Source organism: Tachyglossus aculeatus, chromosome 21 (genome assembly GCF_015852505.1).
Source record: "Tachyglossus aculeatus isolate mTacAcu1 chromosome 21, mTacAcu1.pri, whole genome shotgun sequence".
Taxonomy (NCBI): Eukaryota; Metazoa; Chordata; class Mammalia; order Monotremata; family Tachyglossidae; genus Tachyglossus; species Tachyglossus aculeatus.
Window position 1 is genome coordinate 14717249 of NC_052086.1, and position 27868 is coordinate 14745116.

Genomic DNA, 27868 nt, shown 5'->3' on the forward strand with positions numbered 1-27868 from the left:
TAGTGCAGAGCACTGTACTAAGCGCTTGGGAAGTCCAAGTTGGCAACATATCCTCGAGACCACCTCCGTTTTTCCTCTTTCCACCCCACTGTCTTCCTGTCCAGTCAGTTTACGGCCAGAAATTCTCCCGTCTCCACAAAGCCGTGGGTTTCGAGCCAGCTGCTGAGCACCTGCTCCGGCCCAGCTGCGCTGCGGCGGCTGATGGGGGCCTTCAGCTGAGGGGGCTTCCTCTCCCTCCAATGGTCCAACTTCCTCTCCTTCCTCATCCCCAACCCATCACCCCCGAGACCTGCCACAGCCCTGCTCTCCTTCCATCATCTCCAGCCTCCTCCGTTCTCTCTCACCTTCCATCCTTCCACCTTCCATAGAGAAGCAGCGTGGCTCAGTGGGAAAGAGCCCGGGCTTTGGAGTCAGAGGTCATGGGTTCAAATCCCGGCTCTGCCACTTGTCAGCTGTGTGACTTTGGGCAAGTCACTTAACTTCTCTGATTGATTGATTGATTGATTCTCTGTGCCTCAGTTCCCTCATCTGTAAAATGGGGATGAAGATTGTGAGCCCCACGTGGGACAACCTCATCACCTTGTATCCCCCCAGCGCTTAGAACAGTGCTTTGCACATAGTAAGCACTTAATAAATGCCAGCATTATTATTATTATTATTATCCTATTTCCCCTTCCCCTTGTCCTGTCCCTCTGATCCCCTTCTCTAGTCTGGATTCCCCACTCCTCTTCCCTCCTCTCCAGGTGGTTTGTCCACCCAGCCCCTCCCCAGTTCCCCCTCCATCCCTCCTTTCTTCATCCCCCCTTTCTCCTGCTCTCTGGCTGTTGTTGTTGTTGAGTGCTCACTATGTGCTAAGCTCTGTATCATCATCAACACCAATGATATTTACTGAATGCTTACTGTGTGTAGAGCACTGTACTGAGCGTTTGGGAGAGTACAACGTAATATTCAATACAACATATTCCTTCCTTCCTCTCCCCCTTGTCCCCCTCTCCATCCCCCCTGTCTTCCCTCCTTCCCTTCCCCACAGCACCTGTATATATGTTTGTACATATTTATTACTCTATTTATTTATTTTACTTGTACATATCTATTCTATTTATTTTATTTTGTTAATATGTTTGGTTTTGTTCTCCATCTCCCCCTTCTAGACTGTGAGCCCACTGTTGGGTAGGGACTGTCTCTGTATGTTGCCAACCTGGACTTCCCAAGCGCTTAGTGCAGTGCTCTGCACACAGTAAGCGCTCAATAAATATGATTGATTAACATACAGCATAATGGTAGGTACGTTCCCTGCTCACAGTGAGCTTAACAGTCTGTACTAAGCGCTTGAGTCTCTATATGTTGCCAGCTTGTACTTCCCAAGCGCTTAGTACAGTGCTCTGCACACAGTAAGCGCTCAATAAATACGATTGATTGATTGATTGAGTAGATGATACGAGATAATCAGGTCCCGTGTGGCGCTCACAGTCTTAAGTAGGAGAGAGGACAGGTATTGAATCCCCATTTTCCAGATGAGGAGGCCCAGAGGAGTTAAATGACTTGCCCAAGGTCATAGAGAAGCAGCGTGGCTCAGTGGAAAGAGCCTGAGCTTTGGAGTCAGAGGTCATGGGTTCAAATCCCAGCTCCGCCAATTGTCGGCTGTGTGACTTTGGGCAAGTCACTTCACTTCTCTAGGCCTCAGTTCCCTCATCTGTAAAATGGGGATTAAGACTGTGAGCCCCCCGTGGGACAACCTGATCACCTTGTAACCACCCCGGCGCTTAGAACAGTGCTTTGCACACAGTAAGCGCTTAACAAATAACATCATTATTATACAGCGGACAACTGGCAGCGCTGGGATTAAAAGAACCCAGGTCCTCTGATTCCCAGGCCTGTGATCTTTCTACTAGGCCCTGGTGAGCCCACTGTTGGGTAGGGACCGTCTCTATGTGTTGCCAACTTGTACTTTCCAAGCGCTTAGCACAGTGCTCTGCACACAGTAAGCGCTCAATAAGTACGATTGATTGATTGATTGCTCCTCTTAGTCCCTAGCCAGTCCCCCACGGAGGCTCACAGACCAAGGCCGGTTGAGACGGACCCGGGGTAATCACACTTACCGAACCGGCCCTTTCAGGCAGCCACTAAGAAGTCAACACGATGCTGACAATCATCACCAACGTGATCCTTACAATCACAGCCCGAAGCGGGATGATCCCAAGAGGCAGGGTGTCATTTTCCCAATTGAACTAAGAACTCTCCCCCACCCGGTACTCCCACTGTTACCCCAAACCTCCCTCGGACTCTTAATCGTCACCCGCCTCCTTCCAGCTAAGAGCTTGAGCAATCGGACGGAGATTGCAGCAAGAGGGATGGAGAATTGATCTCGGAATGGTTTGCTGTCTGCCTTAATGGCCGGGAGGCACGGGACAGGTGGGAGGTGGAGGGGGAGGAGAGGGAGGCTGCGGAGCCTCCTTTCCTGAGAACCTTTCTTCAACTAGGGAGGAGGCCGTGCTGTCTAAAGGCTAGAGAAGCAGCATGGCCTAGGGGAAAGAGCCCGGGTCCTGGGTTCTAATCCTGGCTCTGCCGGTTGCGTGACCTTGGGAAAGTCTCTTCACTTCTCTGGGCCTTAGTTTCCTCATCTATCCAAAGGGGCTTCAATACCTGTTCTCCCTCTTAGACTAAGCCCTGTGGGGGACTGGGACTGTGTCCAGCCTGATTAACTTGTATTTACCTCAGTGCTTAGAACAGTGCTTGACACACAGAAAGTACTTAACGAGTATAATCATCATCATCATCATGGTAATAAGCATAATAAGGGTGCCCTGGTTTCTCCAACCCAACTCTCATCGCATTATTTCATTAACTTTGCCCTGAGCTTGTTTCCTTTCCAAACCAACTCTCCTCTCTTCAGGCCCTCTCCAGCCTCCTCACCAAACTGCCCTCTTAATTAATTAATGAATTCATTCATTCATTCATTCGTATTAATTATCATCAATCATATTTATTGAGTGCTTACTATGTGCAGAGCACTGTAATTGAGTGCTTACTGTGTGCTGAGCACTGTACTAAGCGCTTGGGAAAGTACAGTCCAGCAAAAAAGAGAGACAATCCCTGTCCACACTGCCCACAATCAATACAAATAAACAGACATCACTGTAAATGAATAAAATGACAGATATATACATATAGATTATAGAGAGAAGCAGCGTGGCTCAGTGGAAAGAGCCCGGGCTTTGGAGTCAGAGGTCATGGGTTCAAATGTCGGCTCTACCAATTGTCAGCTGTGTGACTTTGGGCAAGTCACTTCACTTCTCTGGGCCTCAGTTCCCTCATCTGTAAAACGGGGATGAAGACTGTGAGCACCCCCGTGGGACAACCTGATCACCTTGTAACCTCCCTAGCGCTTAGAACAGGGCTTTGCACATAGTAAGTGCTTAATAAATGCCATACATAGATGTATATCTTCTAGACTGTGAGCCCGCTGTTGTGTAGGGACCGTCTCTATATGTTGCCAACTTGTACTTCCCAAGCGCTTAGTACAGTGCTGTGCACACAGTAAGTGCTCAATAAATACGATTGAATGAAGTGCTGTGGGGGTTGGGGGGGAGCAAAGGAAGTGAGTTAGGGTGAGGCAGAGGGGAGGGGGAGATGAGGAGAGGTGGGGTTCAGTCAGGGAAGGCCTCTTGGAGGAGATGGGCCTTCAATAAGGCTTTGAAGGGGGGGAAGAGTCATTGTCTGTGGGATTTGAGGAGGGAGGATGATCCAGACTAGAGGCAGGACGTGGGCCAGTGGTCAGTGGCTAGCCAGATTTCCCTGGGCCCGGGTCTGGGACCCGACTCCGGCCCGGCCCGCAAACAAGCCCGGCTTGGGGGTCCCTGGGGGTCCCCCCTTCTCCTTCCCTTTGGGGCACGCACAGCCCAACACAACGGCAGGGTCCCCTCCCACCTCTCCTGACCCCACCTCCTCCATGGGGCCTTCCCAGACTGAGCCCCTTCCTTCCTCTCCCCCTCGTCCCCCTCTCCATCCCCCCCATCTTACCTCCTTCCCTTCCCCACAGCACCTGTATATATGTATATATGTTTGTACATATTTATTACTCTATCTTACTTGTACATATCTATTCTACTTATTTTATTTTGTTAGTATGTTTGGTTTTGTTCTCTGTCTCCCCCTTCTAGACTGTGAGCCCGCTGTTGGGTAGGGACTGTCTCTATGTGTTGCCGACTTGTACTTCCCAAGCACTTAGTACAGTGCTCGGCGCACAGTAAGCGCTCAATAAATACGATTGATTGATTGATTGATTCTGGGCTTCACCGACCCCACCCTCCCCCCATCTCCTCAGCTTCACCCACCCAATCCTCTCCTGTTTCTTTTTTTTAAATTTAATGGTATTTGTTAAGCGCTATTATTATGTGTCAAACACTGTTCTAAGCACTGGAGCAGGTACAAGGGAATTAGGATGGTCACAGTCCCTGTCCCTCATAATAATAATAATGGTATTTGTTAAGCGCTTACTATGTGCAGAGCACTGTTCTAAGCGCTGGGGAGTGCTCCCCATCCCCCCCGCCTTACTTCCTTCCCCTCCCCACAGCACCTGTATATATGTATACATGTTTGTATGGATTTATTACTCTACTTTATTTGTACATATTTATTCTATTTTATTTTGTTAATATGTTTTGATTTGTTGTCTGTCTCCCCCTTCTAGACTGTGAGCCCACTGTTGGGCAGGGACCGTCTCTAGATGTTGCCAACTTGGACTTCCCAAGTGCTTTCTACAGTGCTCTGCACAAAGTAAGCGCTCCATAAATACGATTGAATTGAATTGAATTGGGGAGGTTACAAGGTGATCAGGTTGTCCCACGGGGCGCTTACGGTTTTAATCCCCATTTTACAGATGAGGTCACTGAGGCCCAGAGAAGTGAAGCGACTTGCCCAAAGTCACACAGCTGACAGTTGACGGAGCCGGGATTTGAACCCATGACCTATGACTCCAAAGCCTGGGCTCTTTCCACTGAGCCACGCTGCTTCTGTGGGGCTCACGGTCTAAGTAGGAGGAAGAACAGGACAATTGAGGCCAGAGAAGTGAAGTGACTTGCCCAAGCTCACGCAGCAAGCAGAATGCCCTCCCTCCACACATCTGCCAAGCTAGCTCTCTTCCTCCCTTCAAAGCCCTACTGAGAGCTCACCTCCTTCAGGAAGCCTTCCCAGACTGAGCCCCCTTTTTCCTCTCCTCCTCCCCATCCTGCCCAGCCCTACCTCCTTTCCCTCCCCACAGCACTTGTATATATTTATACAGATTTATCACTCTGTTTATTTTACTTGTACATATTTACTATTCTATTTGTTAATGATGTGCATCTAGCTTTAATTCTATTTGTTCTGAGGATTTTGACACCTGTCTGCATGTTTTGTTTCGTTGTCTGTCTCCCCCTTCTAGACTGGGAGCCCGTTGTTGGGTAGGGACCGTCTCTCTATGTTGCCAACTTGGACTTCCCCAAGCGCTTAGTTCAGTGCTTTGCACACAGTAAGCGCTCAACAAATACGATTGAATGAATGAATGTATTTGGCAGGATAGAGATTAGAACCCAGGTCCTCTGATTCCCAAGGCTGTGCTCTTCCCTCTAGATTGTGAGCTCACTGTGGGCAGGGATTGTCACTCCTTATTGTTGTACTGTACCTTCTCAAGCGCCCAGCACAGCGTTCTGCCCACAGCAAGCGCCCAATAAATACTATTGAATGAATGAATGAGTGACCAGGCTGGTTCTCCTCTCTCTCAGGCTGCTCCTTCTCAGTCTCTTTGGCGGGCTCCTCCTCTGCCTTCCACCCTCCGACTGTGGGAGTCCTTCAGGGTCCAGTTCAGGTCCCCATCTAGTCTCCAACTACACTCCCTCCCTCCGAGAACTCATTCGCTCCCATGGCTTCAACTCCCACCTCTCTGCGGATGACACCCAAATCTCCAACCCCAGCCCTGATCTCTCTCCTTCTGTGCAGTCTCTTATTTCCTTCTGCCTTTGGGACAGCTCTACTTGGCTATCCCGCCGACGTCTTTAACGTGTCCGAAACAGAGCTCCTTATCTTCCCACCCAAACCCGGTCCTCCCCCTGGCTTTTCCACCACTGTAGACGGCACCCCCATCCTTCCTGTCTCACAAGCCCCTAACCTTGGCGTGATCCTCCTCTCTCTCATTCAACCCACGTACTCAATCCGTCACCAAATCCTGTCAGCTCAACCTTCACATTGCTAAATTCCACTCCTCCATCCAAACTGCTACCCCATTAATCCATTTATCCTACCCTGCCTTGATTATTGTATCAGCCTCCTTGCTGATGTCCCCTGTCTCTTGTCTCTCCCCTCTCCATTCCATATTTCACTCTGCTGTCTAGATCATTTTTCTACGAAAACGTTCAGTCCGTGTTTTGCCACTCCTCAAGAACCTCCCCGGTGGTTGCCCATCCACCTTGGCATCTAACAGAAACTCACCATTGGCTTTAAAAACCTCAATCCCCTTTTCCCTTCTGCCTCACCTCACTCCTTAGTCTAACCCTGTGCACTTCACCCCTCTAAATTTCAAACTTCTCATTTTACGTCTATCTCACCTATCTCGCCGCTGGCCTCTCGCTTATGTCATGCCTCTGACCTTCATCCATTTAGTCATATTTATCGAGCACTTAAGTGTGTGCAGAGCACTGCATCAAGTCCCGAAACAGAGGAAGGGATGGGCTGGTGGCTTTAGTTAATAATAACGATAATAATAATGGTACTTATTAAGCACTTACTATGTGTCAAGCCCTGGAGAAGATACAAGATAATCGGGTCAGACACAATCCCTGTTCCACATAGGACTCAAAATCTAAGTAGGAGGGAGAAGAGATATTGAATCCCCATTTTACACCAGCAGGTAACTGAGACCCTCTAAACCGTAAGCTCATTGTGGGCAGAGAACCGTGTCTGTTTATTAATAATAATAATAATGATGGTATTTGTTAAGCACTTACTATGTGCAAAGCACTGTTCTAAGGGCTGGGGAGGTTATAAGGTGATCAGGTTGTCCCAAGGGGGGCCCACAGTTTTAATCCCCATTTTCCAGATGAGGGAACTGAGGCCCAGAGAAGTGAAGTGACTTGCCCGGTCACCCAGCTGACAGTTGGTGGAGCCGGCATTTGAACCCATGACTTCTGACTCCAAAGCCCGGGCTCTCTCCACTGAGCCACGCTGTTTATTGTTACATTGTACTCTCCCAAGCGCTTAGTACAGTACTCTGCTCACAGTAAGTGCTCAATAAATATGACTGACTGATTGACTGACTGCAGGCATGTGGTGGAACAGGGATTAGAACTCAGGTTCTCTGACTCTCAAGCCTGTACTCTTTCCACTAAGCCAGGCTCCTTCCCCAATTTTGAGTAATAATAATAATAATAATAGTTATGGTACTTGTTAAATGCTTAGCATGTGCCAAGCACTGTTCTAAGTGCTGGGATAGATACAGATTAATCAGGTTGGAAACGGTCCCTGTCCTGCATAGGGCTCACAGTCTTCATCCCCATTTTACCGATGAGGTAACTGAGGCCCAGAGAAGTGAAGTGACTTGCCCAAGCTCACACCACAGACCCCGCAGAAGCAGCGTGGCTCAGTGGAAAGAGCCCGGGCTTTGGAGTCAGAGGTCATGGGTTCAAATCCTGGCTCCGCTGCTTGTCAGCTGTGTGACTTTGGGCAAGTCACTCTACTTCGCGGTGCTTCAGTTACCTCATCTGGAAAATGGGGATGAAGACTGTGAGCCCCCTGTGGGACAACCTGATCACCTGGTACCCTCCCCAGCGCTTAGAACAGTGCTTTGCACATAGTAAGCGCTTAATAAACGCCATTATTATTACTATTGTTATTATTATTATTAGAACCTAGATCCTCCTCACTTTCAGGCCCATGCTCTATCCACTAGGCCACTCTGCTTCTCTAAGCTCAGTGGCCTCTCTGTTGCTTAGCTACTGCAGGTGCTAGATCCCTTGAGGTGAGCTGAGTCCAAGGATGGGAATAGGGTGACCGTACCATTCATTCATTCAATCGTATTTATTGAGCGCTTACTATGTGCAGAACACTGGACTAAGTGCTTGGGAAGTCCAAGTTGGCAACATCTAGAGACGGTCCCTACCCGACAGTGGGCTCACGGTCTAGAAGGGGGAGACAGACGACAAAACAAAACATTTTAACAAAATAAAATAGAATAAACATGTACAAATAAAATACATAAATACAGTAATAATACCACTCATATCGGGCAGGACTGACTCTCTGTCTGAGGTTATGCCTCACCGTCAGGGTGGCAGAAGACTCCAGAGCCACAGTGACGGTGGCACAGCTGCAGCAGAGGGGGACAAGGGGTGAAGAAGCTATCCAGCAACCTCTTCTTCCTTCTCGACAGCAGCCATCGCTGGAACCGCTGCCCCAGGCCGATCCCCGAGTACTCCCGGTCGGGGGTTTCCGAGGATGCCTAGATGTTTTTCCTGTTGTCCGGGAAACTCCCCAGGTACAGCCCAAGGTGGGTCAGTTCAAATGGGAGCCCGCTGTTGGGTAGGGACCGTCTCTATATGTTGCCAACTTGTACTTCCCAAGCGCTTTGTACAGTGCTCTGCACACGGTAAGCGCTCAATAAATACGATTGAATGAATCTCAGCCCCAGCTGCCCGCCGAAGTGAAGCGGGAGCGGCTTGGGCTCAACTGGCCCACCGCGGGGGTGACGGTGACGGCGAGGTTCCCCGTCATCCCCCCGCCCAGACTGCTTCAGCGCTTAGAACAGTGCTTTGCACATAGTAAGCACTTAACAGATCAATCAATCAATCATATTTATTGAGCGCTACTATGTGCAGAGCACTGTACTAAGCGCTTGGGAAGTACAAGTTGGCAACATATAGAGACAGTCCCTACCCAACATTGGGCTCACAGTCTAAAAGAGATGCCATTATTATTATTATTATTGAGCCCCCAAATTCTGGTCTCCTCCGACAGGGACCTCATTAACTTCCCAACGCAGTGATGCAACTGGGTAGAATTCCCGGCCGGGCGCGGCCCTTACCCCTCTGCTAGGCAGACGGATGGATTCACATCCGTATCCTCCCAACCGAGCCCCGCGGCCTGCTCGCGGGGAAGGCGGTACGTAGGTGGGTGCCGAGGGGAGGGAACGGCGGCACGGAAGGCCAGGGGATGGGGAGCCGAGGGCGCCTGGGTTCTGGGAAGGAAGGGAATGAGTGTGCAGGAGGGAGTTTTCTAACTTTTATTTGGGAAATAGCAAAGCTTGGACCCAGACGGCCCACCCTCTGTGGCCTCAGACCCCTCACCTCTCGCAGGCCTCACCTTTCCCCTCCGTCCCCTCCCTTTCCCCGGACCCATTGGTGGGGTGGGTCCGCCTCTCAGAGGGTGGGCTGCGTGGGGGGCTGTGGCGGGGGCGGTCGGCCCAGGCTGACCCGTCCCGGGCCGGGTGGGTTGTGGGGAGGCTGTGGAAGGGCTCGTCGCCAGGTCTGGACGGCAGGATCCCGGTGAGGGGCATGGATGTGGGGGGCGAGGGGGAGCGGGCAAGGGGTGGTGCGAGGCTCTACTGGGAACCACACTGAGGCCAGATCAGCAGCCGTGGGACCGGCGAGGGTGGGGCTCGGCCGGGAAGCCATCACCCACCCCGCTCCCGGCTCGGAGTGGACTCCCGAGGCGCTGGGGCAGCGGGGCGCAGGGGGTTGGGGTGGGGTGCGGGGGGGGGGGAGGGCGGGGCGCGAGGGCCCCCCACTCAGTGCCCCTTAGCCTTGGCCCCTGGTTGCCCCTGGGCGCTCCCGCCCCGCAGACGCCGGTAGTTGAGCAGAGCCAGGCCCAGGTTGAGGGCGTAGGTGGTTATGCAGACGAAGCAGAAATCGTGCAGGACGAAAAACAGGATCCAGGCGAGGTACAGGGAACCGGCCACCGAGAGCAGCGAGCTGAGGACCAGCAGCACCGACGTCCAGGGGGCCCGGGACCAACCTGGGGCGGGCGGGGGACACGACGATGACTGGGGAAAGACGGCTACGGAGGAGCAGGGGAGACTGTGGGAAGGGGAAGGGCCACGATCGGAGGCGATGAGGGATGCCCCCCTCTAGGCTGGACGCTCATTGTGGGCAGGGAATTATCCGTTATATTGTACCCTCCCAAGTGTGTGGTACAGTGCTCGGCACGCAGTAAGCGCTCAATAAATGCGACTGACTGAGTGGGAAAAGTGGGGATTGGGCTCTAGCTGGAGTGGGGGGCTCCTGGGCTGGGCTCTGGACCTGCTGGCCCACAGACCCTGGTGAGTCCCATTGGGTCTGCCCCAAGGACTGGGTATACAAGCCACCGGGCCATCACGTGGCTCAGTGGAAAGAGCCCGGGCTTTGGAGTCTGAGGTCATGGGTTCAAATCCCGGCTCCGCCACTGGTCAGCTGGGTGACTTTGGGCAAGTCACTTCACTTCTCTGTGCCTCAGTTACCTCATCTGTAAAACGGGAATTAAGACTGTGAGCCCCCCCGGGGGACAACTTGATCACCTTGTAACCTCCCCAGTGCTTAGAACAGTGCTTTGCACATAGTAAGCACTTAATAGATGCCATTATTATTATTATTATTATTTTTATTATCAATCGGACCACACATCTCCATGGCTCAAAGGTCCGGCCCCACACACGCATGCAGAGACAGCAGCCTGCTCAGGGCCCGCCTCCACATGTCTGATCCTTGGGCAGCCCTGTCAGAGGCCAGGGTGGGGAATAACAACAAAACAATAATAATAACAATAATAATACTATCTGTTAAGTGCTTACTGAGTGCCAGGCACCGTACTAATAATGATAGCATTTATTAAGCGCTTACTATGTGCAAAGCACTGTTCTAAGCGCTGCGGAGGTTACATGGTGATCAGGTTGTCCCACGGGGGGCTCACAGTCTTCATCCCCATTTTCCAGATGAGGGAACTGAGGCCCAGAGAAGTTAAGTGACTTGCCCGAAGTCACACAGCTGGCAACTGGCGGAGCTGGGATTTGAACCCGCGACCTCTGACTCCAAAGCCCAGGCTCTTTCCACCGAGCCACGCTGCTTCTCTGCGCTCTACTAAGCGCTGGGGTGGATACAGGCACAGTCCCTGTCCCAAGTGAGGCTCGGTCTCGATCCCCATTGTACAGATGGGGGAACTGAGGCACAGAGAAGTAAAGTGACCTGCCCGAGGTCACCCAGCAGACAAGGGGCGGATCCGGGATTAGAACCCAGGTCCTTCTGACAATCAGGCCTGGGCTCTAGCCACTGCACCATGCTGCCTCTCAGCATAGTGGGAAGGGACAGGTGGGGAATCTAGGAGCAATCAATGGTATCTATTGGGTGCTTACTATGTGCAGAGCACTCAATTGTATTTATTGGGCGCTTACTGTGTGCAGAGTACTCTACTAAGTGCTTGGAAGAGTTCACTATAACAAAATAACAGACATATATTCTTCAATCCAACAGGATCAGCAGATACATTCCCTACCCATAATGAGCTTGCAGTCAATCATCAATCGTATTTATTGAGCGCTTACTGTGTGCAGAGCACCGTACTAAGCGCTTGAGCACTGTACTAAGCGCTTGTCAATCAATCATATTTATTGAGCACTTACTGTGTGCAGAGCACTGGACTAAGCGCTTGGGAAGTCCAAGTTGGCAACATCTAGAGACGGTCCCTACCCCACAGCGGGCTCACAGTCTAGAAGGGGGAGACAGACGACAAAACAAAACATGTGAACAAAATAAAATAAATAGAATAGATACGTACAAGTAAAATAGAGTAATAAATCCATACAAACATATATACAGGTGATGTGGGGAAGGGAAGGAGGGATGGGGAGGGAGGATGGGGGAGAGGAAGGAGGGGGCTCAGTCTGGGAAGGCCTCCTGGAGGAGTCCAGAGGCAGACAGGGGAAAGCGTTGGAAGAAATAGGAAAGTCGGAGAAGGGCGCGGGGTCGGGGAGAGGGGGGCTGAGGGTCCGTACTTACCAAGCAGGAGCTGCAGGCTGTAGAAGAGGAGGCCAAAGACACTGTTGGGCTGGTTTAGAGAACTGTCTGGGCCCAGGACCATCTCCAGCAGGCCGAAACCCCGGCCCCACCTGAGGGACAGAATCCGGTCACGGCGGGTGTCGGGGTCCACGGTGCTCGGCTGGGCCGCGGTGGCTACCCTGGACCCTAAAGCTCGGGGGTCCGCGACTCCCGCAGAGCGGGTGGGCGCCCGTCCGTTCCCCCGCGGCGGCCGAGGATGGGAGGAGGAGGGCGCAGAGCTGAGGAAGGCTCCCACCACCTTCGGGGGACACAGGGAGCGGTCGCAGGGCTGGGGGTGAATCCTAGCCCGCCTGCCCACCCACCCTGAGTCCCCTAATAGTAATAATAATAATTGTGGTATTTGTTACTGTGTGCCAGGCACCGTACTAAGCGCTGGGGTAGATACAAGCTAACTCATTCATTCAATCCTATTTATTGAGCTCACCTCCTCCAGGAGGCCTTCCCAGACTGAGCCCCTTCCTTCCTCTCCCCCTCGTCCCCCTCTCCATCCCCCCATCTTACCTCCTTCCCTTCCCCACAGCACTTGTATATACGTATATATGTTTGTACATATTTATTACTCTATTTATTTTATTTGTACATATCTATTCTATTTATTTTATTTTGTTAGTATGTTTGGTTTTGTTCTCTGTCTCCCCCTTTTAGACTGCGAGCCCACTGTTGGGTAGGGACTGTCTCTAGATGTTGCCAATTTGTACTTCCCAAGCGCTTAGTACAGTGCTCTGCACATAGTAAGCGCTCAATAAATACAATTGATGATGATGATTGAGCGTTTACTGTGTGCAGAGCACTGGACTGAGTGCTTGGGAAAGTATAACACAACCGTAAACAGTGACATTCTCTGCCCGCAACGGGCTGAGTGTCTAGATGTGGGGGTGGGAGATGGACATCAATAATAATAATAATAATAATAATGGCATTTATTAAGCGCTTACTATGTGCAAAGCAGTGTTCTAAGCGCTAAGTATTATCAATACTAATCAATCAAACGACAGATATGAACATAAGTGCTGTGGGGAGCAAGTCAGGGTGGCGGAGAAGGGAGGGGGGATTGGGGAAAAGCGGGGCTTTGTAGAAAAATGATCCGAGCAGCAGAGTGAAATAAGGACAGGAGTGGGGAGAGACAGGAGTCTGGGAGGTCAGCAGGGTGGCTGATGAAGTAATCCAAACGGGATAGGATGAGCGATTGAACTAATGTGGATTTTAGTGATGTCGCGAAGGTGGGACCGACGGGATTTGGTGACCGACTGAATATGTGGGTTGACTGACAGAGGAGTCAAGGATAACGCCAAGATTGTGGGCTTGTGAGACAGAAAGGATGGAGACGAGAAAGTCAGGGGGTGGACGGGATTTGGGTAGGAAGATAAGGAGCTCTGTTTTGGACATGTTAAGTCTGAGGTGACAGGAGGACATCCAAGTAGAGACGTCTCGAAGGCAGGAGGAGATGCGAACCTGGAGAGAGGGAGAGAGATCGGGGCTGGAGATGGAGATTTGGGGATCATCCGCATGGAGGTAGTAGTTGAAGCCGTGCGAGCAAATGAGTTCTCCAAAGGAGTGGGTGTAGATGGTGAATAGTAATGATGGCATTTACTAAGCGCTTACTATGTGCAAAGCACTGTTCTAAGCGCTAGGGAGGTTACAAGGTGATCAGGTGGTCCCACAGGGGGCTCACAGTCTTAATCCCCTTTTTACAGATGAGGGAACTGAGGCCCAGAGAAGTGAAGTGACTTGCCCAAAGTCACACAGCTGACAACTGACAGAGCCGGGATTTGAACCCATGATCTCTGACTCCAAAGTCCGTGCTCTTCCCACTGAGCCAAGTTCTCATCCTGGCTCTCCGACCGCTCCTTCCTCAGTCTCCTGTGCTGACTCTTCTCTCTCGTGAACTCCAAGGGGATTCCCAAGGCTCTCTCTGTTCTGGGCACCCTAACTCACCTCACTCTCCCACTCCTTTTCTTGGGGAAATAATTCATCCGATCGTATTTATTGAGCACTTCCTATGTGCAAAGCACTGCACTAAGTACTTGGGAGAGTATAATATAACAATAAATAGGCGGGCTGGTGTGACTTCAGCTCCTGGAACCCCTCTGGGGGTATATATGTATATGTGTTTGTACATATTTATTACTCTATTTATTTTACTTGTACATATCTATTCTATTTATTTTATTTTGTTAGTATGTTTGGTTTTGTTCTCTGTCTCCCCCTTCTAGACTGTGAGCCCACTGTTGGGTAGGGACTGTCTCTGTATGTTGCCAGCTTGTACTTCCCATGTGCTTAGTACAGTGCTCTGCAGACAGTAAGCACTCAATAAATACTATTGATTGATTGATTCCCAAATCTCTCTCACCTGTCTCACATTCCCCTCCTGCTTCCAGGACATGAGAGGGAGAGAGAGGAGAGAGAAATCTCTCTCACCAGCCCTGACCTCTCACCTGTCTCGCATTCCCTCCTGCTTCCAGGACATGAGAGGAGAGAGAGGAGAGAGGGAGACAGTGTCTGTGTCTTGTTAAGCCCTTATTAGGTTCCAAGTACAGTACTCGGCACTGAGGTAGATTCCAGATAATCAGGTTGGACACAGTCCCTGTCCCACATGAGGCTCAAAGATGGAGATTTAATCCCCATTTTACCTGTAAGGAAACTGGCGGACAGAGAAGTTAGCTCTCTTCCTCCCTTCAAGGCCCTGCTGAGAGCTCACCTCCTCCAGGAGGCCTTCCCAGACTGAACCCCTTCCTTCCTCTCCCCCTCGTCCCCCTCTCCATCCCCCCATCTTACCTCCTTCCCTTCCCCACAGCACCTGTATATATGTATATATGTTTGTACATATTTTTTACTCTATTTATTTATTTTACTTGTACATATCTATTCTATTTATTTTATTTTGTTAGTATGTTTGGTTTTGTTCTCTGTCTCCCCCTTTTAGACTGTGAGCCCACTGTTGGGTAGGGACTGTCTCTAGATGTTGCCAACTTGTACTTCCCAAGCGCTTAGTCCAGTGCTCTGCACATAGTAAGCGCTCAATAAATACGATTGATGATGATGATGATGATGACTTACCCAAGGTCACCCAGCAGACAAGCGGCAGAGCCAGGATCAAAACCAAGGTTCTCTGATTCCTAGGCCTGTGCTCTTTCCAATAGGCCACACTGCTTTTTTTCCGTCGGCTTAACTCTACCCTCCCTCAGAACCAGTCTCCCTGTTCCACTTTAGGTTTATCTTTGGCTCCTCTTTCACTTCCCTGAGTCAGTTTGCCTCTAAGAGCTGCTGGTTCTTCCTCCTGTGCTGGTTTCTGGTTCCACCCCTTCCCACACCTCCGCAAGCCACCGTCCCAATACAAATCCACCTCACCGCCCAACTGGGCACCACTACCAGCCCGCGGCCTCCAATCTCTCCCCACATCAGTCCATACTCCACGCTACTTTGCGATGGGTGCAAGACTTATATACATAATTCCAGCAGGCTACTACTTAAACACTTACTCACCCTTCCTGTCTCTTGTCTAGCCAGGTTTACCTCTCCGTTTCCTCCTGAATGCCTAACCAAATGATTTTGCGTCCGCCTGCCTCCCCCATTAGGCTGGAAACTCCTGGGAGACAAGGATGGTGTAATTGCACCTCTCTTGTAGTCTCCCAAGCGCTCAGTTCAGCGCTCTAGTCACCACAACAAATGCTATTAACCGAGGCCACAGTTGCTCTGTTGAGTTAATTTGAGTTAATTTGTTAATGCTATTAACCGAGGCATTCGCCGATGTCTAAAAATAAGATGAAGACCTGAATTTTGAATTTTGGTGAGTTTTATTCCCTTCGACTAAAGATCCTGACACCTAGCATAAGGTCTAGAAAAGTGGCCCATTTCCAGATTAGTCTTCATTCATTTATTCACTCAATGAATGAAGACTAATCTCACCTTCCAGGTCACGTCATCCCATCAACCACCCTAAACACTTCTGGAACTCTCTGTTTATTTACATGATTTAACTCGGATTTTCTTGCTTCCATTACCCATTGGATCTGATGATTTTCCTTTGATTGCTACTACTACTCCACCTAATAAATTGTGGTATTTCTTAAGTGCTTACTACGTGCCAAGCACTGAGATAGATAGAAGATAATCAGATTTGATACAGTCCCCGTCTCACACCGGGACTGTCTCCCTGCCTAAGCAGGAGGGAGAATGGCTTTGCAGATGAGGAAACTGAGGCACTGAGCGGTTAGATGCCTTGCCTAAGAGATTGCAAAATCCTGGAGATAAGGCGATTGTGTGTTCCATTTTATTTTTATGTTCCCAGGTGCCTACTATCAATCAATGGTAATTATTGAGCGCTCACTATTATTACTCCTAGTAAGCGCTTGGGAGAGTACAACAGAATTAGCAGACATGCTCCCTGCCCCATGTTCCCTGTGTCTACTACTACTAACAATGATGGTATTTGTGAAGTGCTTACTATGTGCAAAGCACTGTTTTAAGCGCTGGGGAAGTTACAAGGTGATCAGGTTGTCCCAGGGGGCTCACAGTTTTAATCCCCATTTTCCAGACGAGGTAACGGAGGCACGGAGAAGTGAAGTGACTTGCCCGAAGTCCCACAGGCTGACAGTTGGTGGAGCCGGGATTTGAACCCATGGCCTCCGACTCCCAAACTCGTGTTCTTTCCGCTGAGCCAGGCTGCTTCTCTATCATGATGGCATTTATTAAGCGCTTACTACGTCTAAAGCACTCTTCTAAGCGCTGGAGAGGTTACGAGGTGATCAGGTTGTCAGTCGTGGGGCTCACAGTCTTAATCCCCATTTTCCAGATGAGGGAACTGAGGCCCGGAGAAATGACTTGCCCAAAGTCACACAGGCTGACAACTGGCGGAGCTGGGATTTGAACCCGTGACCTCTGACTCCAGAGCCTGGGCTCTTTCCTACTGAGCCACGCTGCTTCTCTAGGCTAGTCTACTACACAGTAGACACTCCATAACGCCCCAATAACTGAGTGACGAGCTAGAAGGGGCTGAGGAAGGTCCAGCTGAGCACTTGAGCCCCAAGCCCTCTGAAGGCCGGCCCTAAAGCAGCGTCTCTTACAGTGTCTGTCCGAGGAAGCTGGATTGCTTGACGGTCTGTAGCTATGCCTTCTCATCCTGGCTCTGCCACTTACCTGCTGCATCATCTTGGGCCAACCGCTTTACTTCTCCGTGCCTCGGTTCCCTCATCTGGGAAATGGCGATTAAGACCGTGGGACAGGGACTGTGTCCAACCTTGTAACTATCCCGGCGCTCAGTACAGTGCCCGGCACAGTGTAAACGCTTAATACTACAATTATTGTTACTATTATGGCCAGGTGAAGTTGACTCATCATCATCATCAATCGTATTTATTGAGCGCTTACTATGTGCAGAGCACTGTACTAAGCGCTTGGGAGGTACAAATTGGCAACATCTAGAGACAGTCCCTACCCAACAGTGGGCTCACAGTCTAAAAGGGGGAGACAGAGAACAAAACCATCATCATCATCATCATCAATCGTATTTATTGAGCGCTTACTATGTGCAGAGCACTGTACTAAGCGCTTGGGAGGTACAAATTGGCAACATATACAGTCCCTACCCAACAGTGGGCTCACAGTCTAAAAGGGGGAGACAGAGAACAAAACCAAACATACTAACAAAATAAAATAAATAGAATAGATATGTACAAGTAAATTAAGTAAATAAATAGAGTAAAAAAAATATGTACAAACATATATACATATATACAGGTGCTGTGGGGAAGGGAGGGAGGTAAGGTGGGGGGATGGAGAGGGGGACGAGGGGGAGAGGAAGGAAGGGGCTCAGTCTGGGAAGGCCTCCTGGAGGAGGTGAGCTCTCAGCAGGGCCTTGAAGGGAGGAAGAGAGCGAGCTTGGCGGATGGGCAGAGGGTCTTTCGTATGAGACTTTCATATGACTCTTTCATATGAGGACTTGACAGCCCGCAAAAATCACCCGCAGAGAAGCCCCGCTGATCTGCGGGGTAGCTCTGAGGAGGCTCGCTCATCCAGGGTCCGGAGAGGAGACTAGGGAGCCAGAGAGCGCAGGATCCAGGCAGAGCTTGGGGAAGCAGTGTCAATCAATCAATCAATCAATCGTATTTATTGAGCGCTTACTGTGTGCAGAGCACTGCACTAATAATAATAATAATGATGGCATTTATTAAGCGCTTACTATGTGCAGAGCACTGTTCTAAGCGCTGGGGAATTTACAAGGTGATCAGGTTGTCCCACGGGGGGCTCATGGTCTTAATCCCCATTTTACAGAGGCGGGAACTGAGGCCCGGAGAAGCGAAGTGACTCGCCCAAAGTCACACAGCTGACAAGTGGCAGAGCCGGGATTAGAACCGATGACCTCTGACTCCAAAGCTAATGAGTTCTGGCCCTGTGAAGGTGGTTTATGTCTATGTGCCTGCTGTTGAGAAAGGGGGATCTTGGGTCCCAGATCTGTTTGGATATAATAATAATAATAATAATAATAATAATAATAATAATAATAATAATAATAATAATAATAATATTTAAGTGCTTCCTATGCGCCAGGCACTGTACTAAGTGCTGGGGTGGATTCAAACAACTATGTTGGACACACAGTCCCTGTCCCGTCTGGGGCTCACAGTCTAGATTCCCATTTTCTAGGTGAGGTAACTGAGGCCCAGGGAAGTGAAGTGACTTGCTCAAGGTCACACAGCAGACAATTGGCAAAGCAGGTTGGCAACATATAGAGACAGTCCCTACCCAACAGTGGGCTCACAGTCTAAAAGGGGGAGACAAAGACTTAGTGGCGTTAACCTGGGCCTGGAAATTAGAAGGACGCGGGTTCTAGTCTTGGCTTCGCCACCTGTCTGCTGCGTCACCCTGGGCCAGTCACTTCTCTTCTCTGGGCCTCAGTTCCCGCATCTGTCAAATGGGGATGAAGACTGTGTCCAACCTGATTAGTCTGTATCTACCCCAGCGCTTAGAACAGCGCTTGACACATAGTAAGCTCTTAACAAATGCCATCATCGTCATCATCAGAGCCAGGGCCACGGGGAGGCCGAGGACTGCCCCGTCTCCTGGACGTATGCCACTCTCTGCAAGAAGTCCGAGCCCCGGCCCTCAGGAGGCAGGCCCCCAGAGACAGATGGGCTTGGACCACCTGGGCCACCCGGAGCCTCAGGGTGGGAGTGAATGCCAGGCTTCCCCTGCTCACCAGGATAATAATAATAATAATAATAATAATAATAATAATAATAATAATAATAATGGTATTTGTTAAGCCTTACTATGTGCAAAGCACTGTTATAAGCACTGGGGGGATACAAGGTGATCAGGTTGTCCCACGGGGGGCACACAGTCTTAATTCCTCCCCCTCCCCATCCCTCCCGCCTTACCTCCTTCCCCTCCCCACAGCACCTGTATATATGTATTTATTACTGTATTCATTTTATTTGTACATATTTATTTTATTTTGTTAATATGTTTTGTTTTGTTGTCTGTCTCCCCCTTCTAGACCGTGAGCCCGCCGCTGGGTAGGGACCGTCTCTAGATGTTGCCAACTTGGACTTCCCAAGCGCTTAGTCCAGTGCTCTGCACACAGTAAGCGCTCACTAAATACGATTGAATGAATGAATGAATGAACCAAATTCCCATTTCACGGACGAGGTAACTGAGGCCCAGAGAAGTGAAGTGGCTTGCCCAGTTGCACAGCCAGTAAGTGGCAGAGCTGGGATCAGAACTCACGACCTCTGGCTCCCAAGCCCGTGCTCTTTCCACTGAACCACGCTGCTTCTCTGATCCACGCTGATGATAATAATAATAATAATGATGGCATTTATTAAGCGCTTACTATGTGCAAAGCTCTGTTCTAAGCGCTGATCCACCCCCATCTGCACTAATGGAAGAGAGGGGGTGCTTATGTCCAATCCCTGGTGCCCGGCAGGACGCTGAGCAAGACGAAGGGCAGACGGGGTATAAATGCTGGGAGAGAGTTGGGTATGCTTTCTAGACTGTGAGCCCACTGTTGGGTAGGGACCGTCTCTATATGTTGCCAACTTGGACTTCCCAAGCGCTTAGTACAGTGCTCTGCACACAGTAAGCGCTCAATAAATACGATTGATTGATTGATTGTTGGGGGCGGCCCGTCGGTGAAGCCCACTGCTCCCTAGAGCATCAGTCCTCACTGGATGGCAAATCAGCGTCTGTACTGGAGAAGCTGCTGTGGCTCAGTGGAAGGGGCCTGGGCTTGGGAGTCAGAGGTCATGGGTTCAAATCCCGGCTCTGCCAACTGTCAGCTGTGTGACTTTGGGCAAGTCACTTCACTTCTCTGAGCCTCAGTTACCTCATCTGGAAAATGGGGATTAAAATTGTGAGCCCCTTGTGGGACAACCTGATCACCTTGTAACCTCCCCAGCGCTTAGAACAGCGCTTTGCACATAGTAAGCGCTTAACAAATACCAACATTATTATTATTATTATTATTATTATTACTGCCCTCCCTGCCGCCCGTCTCTCCCCACTCCTGTCCATACTCTGCTGCCCGCATCCTTTTTCTACAGAAACGTTCAGGCCACGTTGCCCGACTCCTCAAGAACCTCCAACGGTTGCCCCTCCACCTCCGCCTCAAACGGAAACTCCTTACATCACTGGCTTTAAAGCTGTCCATTCATTCATTCAATCGTATTTATTGAACCGAGGCCCAGAGAAGTGAAGTGACTTGCCCACAGTCACCCAGCTGACAATTGGCGGAGCCGACATTTGAACCCACGACCTCTGACTCCAAAGCCCGGGCTCTAACCCACCAAGCCACGCTATGTGCCAAGCACTGTTCTAAGCACTGGGGAGGGTACAAGGGGATCAGTTTGTCCCACGGGGTGGCTCACGGTCCTCATCCCCATTTGAGGGATGAGGGAACTGAGGCCCAGAGAAGTCAACTGTCAGCTGCGTGACCTTGGGCAAGTCACTTCTCTGGGCCCCAGTTCCCTCATCTGGAAAATGGGGATGAAGACTCCCTGTGGGACACCCCGATTACCTTGTAACCTCCCCAGCGCTTAGCGTAGTGAGCGCTTAATAACTGCCATTATTATAATTATTTTACAGATGAGACTGAGGCACGGAGAAGTTACGCGACTCGCCCAAGGTCACACGGCAGACAAGTGGCAGAGGTGGGATTAGAACCCGGGTCCTCCAACTCCCAGGCCTTTGGTCTTTCCGCTAGGCCACACTGCTTCCCCTGTCAGCTCGGGAGAGGATGCAGAAGTGCTATTTGTTAGACGCCCCCGTCCCACTGGGAGACCCCGCTCGGTTCTCTCTCCGCCTCCTCCCTCGGCCCCCTTAATCTCATAAACCTTGAACTCCTGACCCCACAGATGGATAGTTTATTTCCCCCAAAATAAGTAACCTTTGGTCATGAGTAGGGACGCGGATTACAAAATCCACAGGGGAGGGTCAACCACCTCCTCTTCGGGTCATCAATCGTATTTACTGAGCGCTATGTGCAGAGCACTGTAGTAAGCGCTTGGGAAGTACAAATTGGCAACGTACTATATTTCCAAATATTTCCAGCCCTCACTGCTCCCCCATGATCTTTCAGAGTCCTCAAACCCTCACCAAACCCTGCCCCAGTTTTAATAGTGTGGTTTAGGCGCTTACTATGTGCCCAGCACTGCAAAAGTAACGATGGCATTTATTAAGCGCTTATTATGTGCAAAGCACTGTTCTAAGCGCTGGACTAAACAAGGAGTAGACTGTGAGCCCACTGTGAGCCCACTGTTGGGTAGGGACTGTCTCTATGTGTTGCCAACTTGTACTTCCCAAGCGCTTAGTACAGTGCTCTGCACACAGTAAGCGCTCAATAAATACGATTGATGAGTAGATATAATAATAATAATTGTGGTATTTGTTAAGCGCTTAGCTATGTGCCAAGCACTGTACTGAGCACTGTATCCAACAAGCAGATAATCATGATGGTATTTAAGCGCTTACTATTCCTTCAATCGTATTTATTGAGCGCTCACTGGGTGCAGAGCACTGTACTAAGCGCTTGGAAGGTACAATTCGGCACCAGAGAGAGACAATCCCTAATAATCATAATAATAATGATGGCATTTATTAAGCGCTTACTATGTGCAAAGCACTGTTGTAAGCGCTGGAGAGGTTACAAGGTGATCAGGTTGGCCCACGGGGCGGGGGGGCTCACAGTCTTCAACATCATTTTCCAGATGAGGGAACTGAGGCCCAGAGAAGTGAAGTGACTTGCCCAAAGTCACCCAGCTGACAATTGGCAGAACCGGGATTTGAACCCATGACCTCTGACTCCAAAGTCCGGGCTCTTTCCACCGAGCCACGCTGCTTCTCTCTTCCCTACCCAACAACGGGAGTGCCAAACACTATCCTAAGTGCTGGGGTAGACACAAGGCAATAATAATAATAATAACAATAATGTTGGTATTTGTTAAGCGCTTACTATGTGCAAAGCACTGTTCTAAGCGGTGGGGTAGATACAAGGTAATCAGATTGTCCCACGAGGGGCTCACAGTCTTCATCCCCATTTTCCAGATGAGGGAACTGAGGCCCAGAGAAGTGAAGTGACTTGCCCAAAGTCACACAGCTGACAAGTGGCGGAGCCAGGATTTGAACCCACGACCTCTGACTCCAAAGCCCGGGCTCTTTCCACTGAGCCACGCTGCTTCACAGGTCTCACACTCTCAATCCTCAAGCCCACTGTTGGGTAGGGACCGTCTCTATATGTTGCCAACTTGTACTTCCCAAGCGCTTAGTCCAGTGCTCTGCACACAGTAAGCGCTCAATAAATACGATGGAATGAATGAATGAATTTTACAAATGAGGTGACGGGCGCAGAGAAGTGAAGCGCCTTGCCCAGAGTCACCCAGCTGACAAGTGGCGGAGCCGGGATTAGGACCCACGACCTCTGACCCCCAAAGCCCGGGCTCTTTCCGCTAAACCACGCGGCCCTGTCCCACGTGGGGACAGTCTCAAGCCCCATTTTACAGATGAGGTAAACGGAGGCCCAGAGAGGTGAAAGAGCCCGGGCTTTGGAGTCAGAGGTCATCGGTTCAAATCCCGGCTCCGCCACTTGTCAGCTGTGTGACTCTGGGCAAGTCACTTCGCTCCTCTGGGCCTCAGTTCCCTTATCTGTAAAATGGGGATTAAGACTGTGAGCCCCCCTCGAGGGACATCTGATCACCTTGTATCATCATCATCATCAATCGTATTTATTGAGCGCTTACTGTGTGCAGAGCACTGGACTAAGCGCTTGGGAAGTACAAGTTGGCAACATATAGAGATAGTCCCTACCCAACAGTGGGCTCACAGTCTAAAAGGGGGAGACAGAGAACAAAACCAAACATACTAACAAAATAAAATAAATAGAATAGATATGTACAAGTAAAATAGAGTAACAAATATGTACAAAGTGACTTTGGGCAAGTCACTTAACTTCTCTGGGCCTCAGTTACCTCATCTGTAAAATGGGGATTAAGACCGTGAGCCCCTTGGGACAACCTGATCACCTTGTAACCTCCTCAGTGCTTAGAACAGTGCTTTGCACACAGTAAGCGCTTAATAAATGCCATTATTTATTTTATTATGATTTATTAGTCACTGTCCGGTTCATAGCTAAACTCCCCAGCGCTTAGAACAGTGCTCTGCACATAGTAAGCGCTTAATAAATGCCATCATTATTATTATTATTAAGTAACTTGCCCAAGGTCACACAGCAGACAAGTGGCGGACCCGGGATCAGAACCCAGGACCTTCTAACTCCCAGGCCTGGGCTCTATAATAATAATAATAATAACAATAATAATAATGACATTTATTAAGTGCTTACTATGTGCAAAGCACTGTTCTACGCTCTAGGCACTAAGACATGCTGCTTCCCAGCAGACGGGATCCAATCCCTGTCCCACCTGGGGCTCCCTAGTCTACTAGGAAGGGAGAACAGTTATCCAGTTCCCCATCTTATAGAGGAGGAAACTGAGGCCCAGAGAAGCCAAGCTCCTTGTGGGCAGGGATTGTCACTCATTCTACTTTCCCAAGCGTTTAGAGAAGCAGCGTGACTCAGTGGAAAGAGCCCGGGCTTTGGAGTCAGGGGTCATGGGTTCGAACCCGACACCCCCAACTGTCAGCTGTGTGACTCTGGGTAAGTCGCTTCACTTCTCTGGGCCTCGGTTCCCACACCTGTAAAATGAGGACGAAGACTGTGAGCCCCACGTAGGACCACCTGATTCCCTCCCATCTCCCCCAGCGCTTGACAAATAGTGCTTCACAAATACCATCATCATTATTATTATAATTATAATTACAGCCCTCTGCACACAGTAAACGCTCAATAAGTACGCCGGAATTGAGCAGAAGTGACTTGTCCCAAAGTGACGCTGGGTGGCCAAGCGTGGGGGTGGGGATTCATTCATTTGAATTTATTGAGCGCTTACTAATAGTAATAATTATGGTTTTTGCTAGGCGCTTACTGTGTGCTGGGAACTGTTCTAAGCTCTGGGGTAGGTGGGGCTCACAGTCTTAGTCCCCTTTTTCAGATGAGGTAACTGAGGCCCAGAGAAGTTAAGTAAGTGGCTTGCCCAAGGTCGCACAGCAGACAAGTGGCGGAGCCGGGATTAGAACCCAAGACCTCTGACTCTCAAGGCCAGGTTCTTGCCACTAAGCCACGCTGCTTACTGTGTACAGTGTACTAAGCACTTGGGACGTACAAATCGGGAACAGATAGAGAAGGTCCCTACTCAACAACGGGCTCACATTCATTCATTCAATCGTATTTATTGAGCGCTTACTGTGTGCAGAGCACTGTACTAAGTGCTTGGGAAGTCCAAGTTGGCAACATATAGAGACGGTCCCTACCCAACAATGGGCTCACAGTCACGGTCTAGAAGGGGGAGACGGGCAAGAAAACATGATCATAACGATTAAGCGCTTACTATGTGCCAAGCACCGTTTATTCAATCGTATTTATTGAGCGCTTACTGTGTGCAGAGCACTGTACTAAGCGCTTGGGAAGCACAAGTTGGCAACATATAGAGACGGTCCCTACGTTCTGGGCGCTGGGGGAGATGTAAGGTAATCAGGTTGTTCTTGAGGGTCTTCCTCAGAGAAGCGGCTTGGCTCGGTGGAACGAGCCCCGGGCTCGGGAGTCAGAAGTCGTGGGTTCAAATTCCGACTCCGCCAATTGTCAGCTGTGTGACTTTGGGCACACCACTTACCTTCTCTGCGCCTCAGTTCCTCATCTGTAAAATGGGGATGAAGACTAAGCCCACCTTGGGACAATCTGATCGCCTTGTAATCCCCTCACTGAGCGCTTAGAGCAGTGCTTGGCGCATAGTAAGCGCTTAATAAATGCCCTTATTATTATTATTCTCTGGGCCTCAGTTCCCTCATCTGTAAAACGGGGATGAAGACTGTGAGCCCCCTGAGGGACAGCCTGATCACCTCGTAACCTCTCCAGTTGCTTGGCACATAGTAAAAGGCCTTAATAAATGCCATCATTATTTTATTATTATTATTATTATTCCCCCGAGAGAGAAGCAGCGTGGCTCAGTGGAAAGAGCCCGGGCTTTGGAGTCAGGGGTCATGGGTTCGAACCCGACTCCCCCAACTGTCAGCTGTGTGACTCTGAGTAAGTCGCTTCACTTCTCTGGGCCTCGGTTCCCACATCTATAAAATGAGGACGAAGACTGTGAGCCCCACGTGGGACCATCTGATTCCCTCCCATCTCCCCCAGGGCTTGGAATAGCGCTTGACAAATAGTGCTTCACAAATACCATCATCATCATTATTATAATTATTATTACAGCCCTCTGCACACAGTAAGCGCTCAATAAGTACGCCTGAATGGAGCAGAAGTGACTTGTCCGAAAGTGACGCTGGGTGGCCAAGCGTGGGGGTGGGGATTCATTCATTTGAATTTATTGAGCGCTTACTAATAATAATAATTATGGTTTTTGTTTCACGCTTCCTGTGTGCCAGGAACTGTTCTAAGCTCTGGAGTAGGTGGGGCTCACAGTCTTAGTCCCCTTTTTCAGATGAGGTAACTGAGGCCCAGAGAAGTTAAGTAAGTAGCTTGCCCAAGGTCACACAGCAGATGTGGCAGAGCCGGGATTAGAACCCAAGACCTCTGACTCCCAAGGCCGGGTTCTTGCCACTAAGCCACGCTGCTTACTCTGTGCAGAGCAGTGTACTAAGCGCTTGGGACATACAAATCGGGGACAGATAGAGACGGTCCCTACCCAACAACGGGCTCACAGTCTAGAAGGGGGAGACGGCCAAGAAAACACGGTCATAACGCTTAAGCGCTTACTATGTGCCAAGCACCATTCTAGGCGCTGGGGGAGATGCAAGGGTTGTTCTTGAGGGTCTTCCTCAGAGAAGCGGCGTGGCTCGGTGGGACGAGCCCCGGGCTCGGGAGTCAGAAGTCGTGGGTTCAAATCCCGACTCCGCCAACTGTCAGCTGTGTGGCTTTGGGCACGTCACTTACCTTCTCTGCGCCTCAGTTCCCTCATATGTAAAATGGGGATGAAAGCTGTGAGCCCCACGTGGGACAAACTGATCACCTTGCAACCTCCCCAGCGCTTAGAACATAGTAAGTGCTTAATAAATGCCATTATTATTATAATTATTATTATTCTCTGGGCCTCAGTTCCCTCGTCTGTAAAATGGGGATTAAGACTGTGAGACCCCCATGGGATCATCCGATCACCTTGTAACCTCTTAAGTGTTTAGAACAGTGCTTGGCACAGAGTAAAAGTGCTTAATAAATGTCATTATTCTTCTTCCTCTCCGGGCCTCAGTTCCCCCGTCTGCCAAATGGGGATGAAGACTGTGAGCCCCCCGTGGGCCCACCCGATGACCTTGTAACCTCTCCGGCGCTTAGAACTAGTGCTTGGCACATAGTAAAAGCGCTTAATAAATGACATTCTTCTTCTTCTTCTCTGGACCTCAGTTCCCCCGTCTGTCAAATGGGGATGAGGACTGTGAGCCCCCCGTGGGCCCACCCGATGACCTTGTAACCTCTCCGGCGCTTATAACTAGTGCTTGGCACATAGTAAAAGCGCTTAATAAATGGCATTCTTCTTCTTCGGGCCTCAGTTCCCCCGTCTGTCAAATGGGGATGAGGACTGTGAGCCCCCCGTGGGCCCACCCGATGACCCTGTAACCTCTCCGGCGCTCAGAACAATGTTTGGCAGATAGTAAGCGCATGATTCCTCTTCTTCTTCTTCCTCTCCGGAGGGCTGCGGTCCGGGCGGCGGGGTGTGTGTGTGTGTGCCCACAGTCTTTTAGACTGTGAGCCCACTGTTGGGTAGGGACTGTCTCTAGATGTTGCCAATTTGTACTTCCCAAGCGCTTAGTCCAGTGCTCTGCACAGAGTAAGCGCTCAATAAATACGATCGATTGATTGATTGATTGTGCCCTTGGTGCGGTGGGGTCCCCCCTCCCCGGGTGGGCTTTATGTCTGTGTCCCCCCCGGCCCGCCCCACCGGGTCTCACCGGGAGGAGAAGACGCGGGAGCAGCTGGCGGCGGGGCCCAGGTCGCAGAGGGCCCGGTAGGTCGGGTCCCGGGCCCGGGCCGCCTCCACGTGCAGCGCGTAGGCCGACAGCGCCAGCCCCGACAAGCACAGCGCCAGGCGGGGGGGGCCCCACCGGGACCCCCCGGGAACCCCGGGACCCCGGACCCCCGGCATGGCGCCCCCGGCCGGGACACGACACGGCGGGACCGGAGGGAGCCACGGGGCCGGACCGGGGGCGGGGCCGGACGGATGGACGGCCGGGGGGGGGGGAGGGGAAGGCAAGGGGGTGGGCCTGAG

General features: G+C 50.5%; 1 protein-coding gene across 1 annotated transcript; it reads right to left on the reverse strand.

The window, feature by feature from the left end:
• Nucleotides 1–9235: 9235 nt before the first annotated feature.
• On the reverse strand, nucleotides 9236–27745 carry VKORC1 (vitamin K epoxide reductase complex subunit 1). The gene is made up of 3 exons (XM_038762723.1): nucleotides 27552–27745; nucleotides 11994–12103; nucleotides 9236–9981 (listed from the first exon to the last, which is right to left on the reverse strand). The coding sequence occupies exons 1-3, from the start codon at nucleotides 27743–27745 to the stop codon at nucleotides 9755–9757; spliced, it is 531 nt and encodes a 176-aa protein (XP_038618651.1). The 3' UTR covers nucleotides 9236–9754.
• Between the last annotated feature and the right edge of the window lie 123 nt (nucleotides 27746–27868).

What these genes read in the sequence shown, in the direction of transcription:
- VKORC1 (XM_038762723.1), bottom strand. Translation starts at nt 27,745, where the DNA reads ATGCCGGGGGTCCGGGGTCCCGGGGTTCCCGGGGGGTCCCGGTGGGGC. An exon ending in TCCCGCGTCTTCTCCTCCCG is followed by an intron (nt 12,104 to 27,551) that starts GTGAGACCCGGT and finishes TCTGTCCCTCAG; the next exon opens with GTGGGGCCGGGGTTTCGGCC. An exon ending in CAGCCTGCAGCTCCTGCTTG is followed by an intron (nt 9,982 to 11,993) that starts GTAAGTACGGAC and finishes CGCCCGCCCCAG; the next exon opens with GTTGGTCCCGGGCCCCCTGG.